The sequence below is a fragment of the Ochotona curzoniae genome, unplaced genomic scaffold (assembly GCF_017591425.1).
Source record: "Ochotona curzoniae isolate NIBS_2020 unplaced genomic scaffold, NIBS_Ocur_1.0 contig_64, whole genome shotgun sequence".
Classification (NCBI taxonomy): domain Eukaryota; kingdom Metazoa; phylum Chordata; class Mammalia; order Lagomorpha; family Ochotonidae; genus Ochotona; species Ochotona curzoniae.
Genome location: NW_024466502.1, coordinates 2,537,807 through 2,547,140, shown reverse-complemented (window position 1 = coordinate 2,547,140; position 9,334 = coordinate 2,537,807). Strand labels below are relative to the sequence as shown.

At 44.4% G+C, this 9,334-nt stretch overlaps 1 protein-coding gene across 3 annotated transcripts in view; it reads left to right on the top strand.

Moving 5' to 3' along the window:
• The first annotated feature begins 466 nt into the window (after window positions 1-466).
• The window catches only part of TNFSF13B (TNF superfamily member 13b), a 33,526-nt gene continuing 24,658 nt past the window's right edge, over window positions 467-9,334 (top strand). For 2 of the 3 annotated variants that reach the window (XM_040991145.1, XM_040991143.1), the window contains exons 1-2: window positions 467-2,008; window positions 2,090-2,161. In XM_040991145.1, coding sequence (XP_040847079.1) covers window positions 1,387-2,008; window positions 2,090-2,161 — 694 coding nt within the window. In that variant the 5' untranslated portion in view covers window positions 467-1,386. Of the gene's footprint in view, window positions 2,009-2,070; window positions 2,162-9,334 lie in introns of all 3 variants that reach the window. The other variant, XM_040991144.1, reaches the window with a different exon arrangement.

Genomic DNA, 9,334 nt, shown 5'->3' with positions numbered 1-9,334 from the left:
CCTCACCCACTCTAATTTTTGCTTGCACTACTCGCAAGAATCAGCCCAACCTGGCATTTTCCTGATCTAGCGAACATGAGGCCCACAGGCGTTGTAGCCATGCGTGGTCTGATCTGCCTCCATCCCAACTCATGCTCTCCAGTGGGAGTGGTTGTCCAGCAGGGAAGCCCACATTCCCCCTGCCAGCTTTGCCCCCCACCCTGGTTCTCACATGTGCTGTGTGGGTGCTGCGACCACATCTGGTATGGCTCACCCTACCTTGGCATTGCGTAATGTGCACTGGTTTGACACAGCAGGAATGCTAACGAATGGAGGAAATGCCGAGATGAAATCATCCTTCCTGGAAACCTTCAGATCACAGCTCAGGGACAGTCACTCTCCCCCCGCCCATGTTGCGGATGAGGACCACATCACAGAGTCAGGAAGCCAGCCTCTGGAGTCCTTGCCTCTGCATTGTGTTATTCTGTAACTTTGTTAAGACTGCACAGAATGTGGCATGAGATGGCGCTCATGTCTGGGGAGGGCAGACAGTGTATACAAGAGACCTGCCCCAAAGGGGACCTGCAAGGCTCAGAAACACTCGTAAAATGTGAGTCAGTATTTGGGTTCTCGGGATAATGGAAATATTCCAGTCCCTCTTGTATCTCCAGTAACACAACACGGTCAGGATGCTTTGGTTACCCAGCTGCCGGGTCTCCATACAGGTAATGACATGTGGGATTGAAACGTGGATAAGCCAAGTGAGAGCAGCTGGGGTTGGAGGTGAGGCTGATTCTCCTAAACAGCATATGGCTGAGCAGCGACTGGATGCCTCGGAAGGCAGCGTGGTGAGCAAAAATGACATGGGACACTGCAGCCTGGTGCCCCGGGTGCATAACTGACTCATCCATCAGCCAGGAGTCTCCAGGGAAGAGGCTGTACATGTTAACCTAAAAATGCTTTTGCCCCTGACATTTAACCCAACCATTTCTTAGTCACCATCTTTAGATACCGCAAATAGCTCCCACTGGACGCGCATGCCTCTTTAAGGTCCATGCAAACACTGCTCTCCTGGCTAAACAGATGCCCTGATGCTGAAGCACTTAGCTTATCTGACCTTCACATTCATTATTTTTATTGCCCTAGCAGGACTTTTAACGCTCTCTTGTCCCGTCCTTGCGCAGTCCTGTGGTCTGGCGAGTAGACTCAGTTCTGTCTTAACCCTAAGGGATAAGTGCTTAAGCCCGGGCAGGTGCTCCAACTTCTCCCCAGCACGCGCCTGTCTGAGCTCCAAGGTTTTCAGGAGACAGGAGCAGTCTTAAATCTCCTTGAGCAGGAGTGTATGAGGTGGCATTACAATTCTTGCAAAAACTGAAAGTGAAATGAGGAAGGCCGATTGAGCAATCAATGGAAGGGCGAACGCCAGTGCAGCGACTGCACGGTTGGTCGTGGCAGAGATGCAGAGGGGCAGAAAGAAGAGAATCGAGGAGAACTCTCCTGAGGGGCAGAGCCTGGCCCGGCGATGTAGTCAGAGCAGGGCACACACAGATAACAGGAAATGATCCGGCATCCCCTGTGGTCACTTTCTCTAAAGGCCCTAACCTCCCAAGTGCAAGTACTGCAATGGATGACTCCACCGAAAGACAGCAGTCCCGCCTTCCCTCTGGCATCAAAGAGACAGAAGAAATGAAACTGAAGGAGTGTGTTCCCCTCCTCCTGCAGAAGGAAAGCCCCTCTACCCGCCTCTCCAGAGATGGCAAGCTCCTGGCCGTGGCCTTGCTGCTGGCCCTGCTCTCCTGCAGCCTCTCGGTGGTGTCTCTCTATCGGGTGGCCGCACTGCAGGCCGATCTGTTGAACCTCCGGGCAGCAGTGCGGGGCCACCAGGCGGAGCAGCTGCCTGAGCTTCCTGGGTCAGACACAGCTTCCCCCAAGGCCGACCTGGAGGAAGCTGCAGCTATCACCACAGGACTGAAAGTGAGTTCAGCTTCAGCCCCAGGACCAGCCTGCCTCCTCGCCACTCCGCCGCCCCGTCCCCCGCCCTCCTGCTCGTGTGCTGTGTGTCCAGTAACCTGGAGACTTTTCTCTTCCTAGGGTCTTTTGGCACCGGCAGCAGCTCCGAGAGAAAGCAACTCCAGCAGGAGCAGCAGGAGGAAGCGTGCCGTGGAGGGTGTAGACGAAACAGGTATGTCTGGGACACGGAAGCATTTAGGAGTGAGGGACATGTTCATAGGTATCACTCAAAGCACCTGGTTTGGGGGAGCAAGCAGGGAACACAGCCTCGGGAGTCCTCCAGGAGAGCCCACGGCACTGCTCTGAAAGCCAGAGCAGTTTCAAGCAAAGCCTGAGCATGGGCAGCGTCCATGGTGGCACTGGACGCTCTGTCCCGCCATGAGCAGAGTGTTGGCACTAAGTATTTATCTGAGCATCAGTAAATATTTATCTGCTGTGAAAGAAGCCTAGAGAGAAGACAGGGACACACTTCATCCTCAAAGAGTGCGTCCCTATGTGAGAGCACGGCCCATTCCTGCAAAGAGCAGAGCAGGAACGGGGCCTTGGGTAGTATCCCAGGACTGCTTTGCGGTTCCTGCCAGCAGGTGGAAAAACAGTGAGACCCGACGAATGAGTGTTCCTCACTTTTGTTTCTTTGCTAAAAGGAGTATTTTACACACACACACACACACACACACACACACACTTCCAAGCCTTTGTTAGTGCACACTTTTCCAGGAGATGCATGAACTTACAGTCTTCTTGTAATAGCTCTTCAGTGACTTCGGCCTTTCTTCACCTGTTTCTTCCTCAGAGTTCCATGGCGTTAGCTAGATCTGTCAAAATAATCAGTTCTAATTCCCACTAGAAGTTCATTGTGAAGTGCTTGGGCTGTGTGGACGAGCGGTGCATCTCAAAGCTCCTCTGTGTCAGTCCTTCTTACTCTCGAGGAGCATGCTTGAGTGTGTGGACTACGTGAGGCAGGCACCAACAAGGACAGGCATTTTCGCAGTTTCGGGGACTTGGCAGGGACTCCGCGAGGCCCTCAGACCACACAATCTTGGCTCTTGTGCTTTCCTTCTGTGGAGTAGTGTGTGTGGTCCTGAGAGCCGGGCCAGGTTCCTCCACACAGATGCGCACAAGCTGCTGTCTGGTCTTCTTATTACCTGTAGGTTCAGAAAAGTAAACACCTTTTATTCTGTGAACTCATCCTTTGTTATAACTGCTTCCCTTATCTTTGTATTTAGGAGCAACCGGGTGTAAACATTTTAAAAGCATTTAAAAGAAACACACTTTATTATAATTATGTTTCTATTTTGCATTTTGTGTTTTATACATAATTGATAATAGTATAACATATACTGTTTTTTATTCATAGAGGCAAACACTTCCTATCTTTGTAAGTAACTCCAAAATATGTGTCAATTTGTTTTCACACCATTATTTCACATGCTTACTTCTATTTTTGCCTAAAATAGAACATGCAAATTTTTGTGCATGTGTCTTTTGTGTCTGAAGAATTATATATTCAATATAAATCCATAAAATAAAATTTCTGAGCTAAAAACAAATGAATACTTTTATTACACTTGCTAACTTATTGGCATGTTTTCTCAAATCAGCTTGTAAATAAGCAATACAAAAGATAGTACATCAGTTCTACACCTTCTTACTAACATTTTGTTTTTAAAATTTTATTTTCATATAGCAGTTGTAAAACAATTTCTAAGTTATTTTAATGTGTTACATGTTATTAATATAAGGATGAACTTCTTATTTTGAGTAATTCTATCTTCTGTTAATTCTTAGTTTTTAAAGATTGATGTGTTGATTTCGTGGTAGGCTGACACAGGGTAGGGGCATGGAGAGAGAGTGACATTTTCCAGTGCTGGTTCACTCCCTCAATGGCCCGAGCAGCCGAGCTGCGTGCGGCTGAAGCCCGGGTCCTGGGCCTGCCTGGCGCTTCTCTGTGGCTGGCAGGCTGCATCAGCAGTGCAGCAGCCAGGACCTGAACCTGTGCTCCCATACGGAACGTTGGCATTGTAGGGGGCGGCCTGACACTCTGCACTCTAAACATGGTCTGACTTCTCCCAGATGTGTATTCTATAATTTTACATAATTTTGAGTAAGCTCTTTCTATTTAGACATATTGCTTTTTTATCAAAACAATTTTTTTTTCATTTTGAAAAATAAACACAGAGAGAGAGAGAGAGACCTTCCATTTCTTGTGTCGCTCTCCAGATGCCCGCAACGGCTCAGGCTGGGCCGTGCTGAAAGCAGAAACCCCCAAGTGAAGCCAGACACTCCTGGCAGCCCAAATTCCTGACCCGTGCCCTGCTGTCTCTTCGGCGTCTGCTATGGGAGCTGGCATTGGAAGCAGAGCTGGGTCTCAACCCCAGAGACTGACATGGGTTGTGAAAATTCCAGATGAGACCTTGTCTGTGGCAGCAAATACCTGACTCTGCTTCTCCAAGTTGAATGTCAATGTTTCCATGGAACTTTGACTTGTGCAGATTCTGCCTTCATGCATATTAATGTGATCAACTTACTTTTTTAAAAAAAGTTTTCTTTAATAAATCAAAACCAAGCCAAGTCTTGCTTGTGAGCTGTTAGGTGACCCACTTTAGATTCTAGCATTTTGACTCAAAGTTTGATCTTTTAGTTTAATTTCTTAATATTACATGCATTTACTTCTGTGAATTACTTCATACTGTCTTTAATTTCTTCCTTTTTTCATTATTTTCCCTTCTAAACTTCTATCACAACCAAATATAATAGATAATTCTTGTAAAGCCTTTGTGTTAGAAAAAAATTACTGAATTATATTGAGTTCTTCATATGAGTGACTATTTGAAGAACTTTCTTTCATTGATTTATTCTATTTACCTTTTTCAAATAAACTATGTTAAGCGACGGCAGTATCTAGTGCAATCACGATTCTTTCATCTTCTTTAGCTTTCTTTGTCAATATTCTCTTGCTTTGATTGTGACCATGTCATTCTAAATGAGGTATGGGCTCATTTCTGTGGATTTCATAAAAAATAATACAGTAAGAAATTACCCCGACTCACACTTTCTCCAGATATTCTCTCTGAGTGTCTAAAAAGTGCTTTTATGTACATATTATACATGTATGTGTTTTTATGACATTCCCTAAATTTTATAATGGTGAAAAATGTTCTGCAAATAATTTTCAATTGGTAGAAAGTTTGGGGAATAACAAGAAATTGCAACGAAAGCAATCTAAATGTACTGATTTGCTCAGATCTGATCACTGTTGTCAGCACCATTATTACCTTAGATGCTTTGCAAACCCTTAATGTAGCATATTGTATCTTATTATTACTGCATGATATACGTAGGTATCACATTCACAAATTCAACATGCAGCATTTGAAAGCAGTTTTAGTGACAGGTAGTAACCTTGACTCCTTGTCAATGAAATAATCTTGAATGTTGTTCTAGATGCTATCCTTTGGTAGAAGGAACACTTAATTTGCTTAACACTGCTCCAAAATTGTCTGAACTCCAGTGACATTTTTTACTGCTCACCAGGGTCATTTTTGGAACTGAGAGAGTTCTAAGTGGCGCGAATCTGTGCAGCTTTGTTGTATAACTTACTTTAAGGAAGACTCAAAGTCTTGCATCGCCCCTTGGGATTAGAGTCGTGTCTGTGGCTGCTGTCTGTAGCTAGGAAGCACTGGCATTTCTGGTGGGATTGCATAGAAGCCGTAGATCAAAGAGCAGACATGACCGTCGCAGCATGCCGCTGGACGCTCCCTCCCAGCTCTCCCAAGGGTAAACACCAACCTTACTTAATTGTAACAGTTTAGGACTTGGCTTCAGTTTTGTTTTTCTTAATTATAAAATGCTTCAACTAAAGCCTTATTACGCTTAATGTGTTTCGTAAGGTTGCTTTTGATTACAGTTCAATAAACAGAAATGTGGGGAAATCCAGAATAAAAATTGCAAAATAAGCCATATTAACAAAAAATTCACTTTTAAGTGTGTAAATGTATTTGGAGGTATTCCCAGTTGAAGAGAAATAATTAAAGCAATATGCCTTTTAAAATATTACATAGTACATTTTCTTTCCAAATTGATCATGATTTGTCTGTATTTTGAACACACACTTGCTTATAGTTTTATCCATTTCATGATGAGATGATGAGAAGCTTAAATATGTGTGAATAAGAATGGGAAAGATTGCCACATGTTCTTTTCCAAATAATAATTGTAAGATTTTTTTGCTGATATACTTCAAGTTCTTTTTCTCCATTTTAAGTATCTAAAGATAGAAAACGTAGAGTTTTAGGGTTCACAGTAAAGTTACATGCAGTGTCCAGGTCCTGTTTGGCGCTTCACTCTCTTTTCCTAATGACACTGTCTTACGTGGCCGTGACGCCTGGTCACACAGAGATGCCAGCACTGCGACTGAATTACTCGCTAAACTGCATACTTGACTTGAATTTGATCAGTTTTTCCACCAGTGTCTTTGACGTGTTCCAGAAGTTGTCCAGGATGCCAGTTTCCGTTGAACATGGTTTTAAACTAAGATTTTGAACACTGTACATATAAGGTAGCACCTAATATTGGAACTTGGATATCTCTGTAAAAGTGCTTCAAGTAAAAACATCCAAACTGCCTTTGAGTCCCGTTCCCTGAGCTCTGCAGAGACAAGCCGAGTGCCGTCACACCCAGCTTGCCCACATTCCCGGCTCACCGTGAGTGCAGGACGCGAGGTGTGGAGAACTCGCCTTCCGTCTGGTGGGAACGCGGAGGAGCCTGCGCCTCTCACCAGCAAGGGCACACTCCTCCCTGGAGCTCAGCCAGCTGGCAGCCGCCCTGTTGCTCTTTCACCACAGGCTTGACTGGGCGTTAGGTTTTTCCTCCTCTGCTTCAATAATGACACTGCTTTTCAATGTTGCAAGAGCTGGGTTCTGGTGAGTTTCCAAAAAGAAAAGAAAAAAATAATCTTTGAACCTTTTTCTCGTTAAGCTTGAAATTTTGGGAAACAGAAGAAACAGGAAACAAATCAACCAACTTGATAAAGAAGAAATTTGTGCCTTTGCTGCAGACTCTGACTGACACGGAAATAGCACACACATGACAAGAGGAATTGTAATACTAGAAAGTGATAAATGTATTGAAAGGTCATGCATTACGGAACGTGAAAAGTGAGGCAGTGTCTCTGTTTTACACCAGGGAATCCAAAGACCAAAGTCTCTATATTCTTCAATTTCTTTTGGAATGTGACCTTACACATAATTCTGTGTTTTCATTCTGATGTCTAATTTTTCTCTGTATAAGTGAACTTGGCAGTGGTAATCCTGCTGTCCTGCTGTGGTACTTTTTTTTTTTTTTTTGCTAGGAAATTCCCATTTCTGAAGAGTTAGAGAAGGAGAAAGCTAAAAGCACAGGCTTCTCTCATTACAGATTTCTCACCCATTGTGTGTGCAAAGACCCAGGGAGTACCTGGGCTGCTCCGTGCAGGAGAGAAGCGGAGGAGGAAGCCGACAGCCCCCAGGCAGGTCTCACTGTCTGCCCACCCGCTCAGTGAGCAGCACAGTCCGTGAGAGAAGCAAGAGAACCGTCTCGTGATAGGAATTAAACATTCCGAATAATTTTAGGTAATAGTAAAATAAGTAAGTGTGCATCTAAATGATGTCTGCGGCTATTTGGGAACAGTGAAACAGACATCATTACTCTAATGAACTAAAGTTCAAAATTACTGAACTTATGGTTATTAACTCATTGATAGAGTAGCAAAGTTTAGCTTCGTTTTCTGTGGATTATAAATTCTAATTTCCATTTCTACTGTAGAATTTTACACGCTTAATTTTCTTTTTTTTAAGATTTATTTATTTTTTTTTTAGATTTATTTTTATTATTTTTTCATTGGAAAGGCGGATATACGGAGAGGAGAGACAGAGAGGAAGATCTTCCGTCCGATGATTCACTCCCCAAGTGAGCGCAATGGCCGATGCTATGCCGATCCGAAGCCAGGAGCCTCTTCCGGGTCTGCCACGCGGGCGCAGGGTCCCAAAGCTCTGGGCCGTCCTCGACTGCTTTCCCGGGCCACAGGCAGGGAGCTGGAAGGGAAGCGGGGCTGCTGGGATAGAACCGGCGCCCATACAGGATCCCGGGCATGCAAGGCAAGGACGTTAACCACTTGCGCCACCGCGCCGGGCCCTTACATGCTTAATTTTCAAACAAAATACTAGATTTGTGAAAAATGAGTGGCTGCCAGAGGGGGTTGAGATGTTACTGTCATCCACAGAGGGAGAGATCAGATTGCAGAATTAGAGAATTCTATTAGCAGTGGAACACTGCAAAAAGTAGCCAAGAAAAAGTGACCTGGGTTTAAAGAGATTTTTGAGAACCCTGAGTGGATTTTAGTAGACTTTGAAATCTCAGGTTGTGGGAAGACAGTAATCAAACAGGAAACCCAAAAAATTCTAGGAGCGTTACCTTATGTAGTCAGAGACATAGCTGATGCAAGCACCTTTCATCTGTGTCTTTATTACCTGCTCCAGTGTTGCACACTGAGCTTGCTGCTGTCTGCCCTCCTGTCCTTGGGCTCCCTCTGCTCAAGCCGGGATGACGCACGAGTGGGTATCACTGCTACTCCATAGAATCTGACCGCGCTGCCAAGGATCGCTGCAGCTGTGCCTTTTCTTTTTTGATCTGCCGCTCTGGAGCAAACCTTTATTTTTATTTTAAATTTGAGTATTGTGATTATATGGATGAACAATCCAAACTTAAAGATTTTTGTTAGAAAACGTTTCCTATATAACTGAGGGCTCAAGGCTTTGTTCTTATAGAGTCCACAAATTATGCAAATGATTTTATTTTATACAACTCCATTCCCCCAAAGCACTCATTTATTGTGATTTAACTTGCATCCAAAATTAGGATATAAGGACTCAGTGTCTAAGAACTTTTGTGCTCCTTTTCTTTCTCAAGTTGTCCCACAGGCTTGCAACTTTACAGCAGATTGTAAACCATACCCTGTGGCAGTTCGTAAATGATGACCCTTAGTGTTAATTGACAGCAAAGTAGGAGAGAATCACTGTTTAGAAATCATTACTAAGCACCATAAATTTCTTTCCAGCAGATGGATGTCCAAAATGTAATGGGGTCAAATATTCAGCAGAAGCACTGGGGAGAGCACTGGGGAATGATCTACAGCCCGGAGGATGAGTGCAGCTCACCAGCTGCAGGGAAAGAGTATGTCAGAGGAGCAGTACAGCGGACAGTTATGCAAGCAGAGATGATGGCCTGTTGTTCTAAGTCTGATTAAGTACAGCTGGAAGTAAGTGGGTGGCATGCATGAAGCTGAGAGAGGAGGCCGGGCATTGGAAGA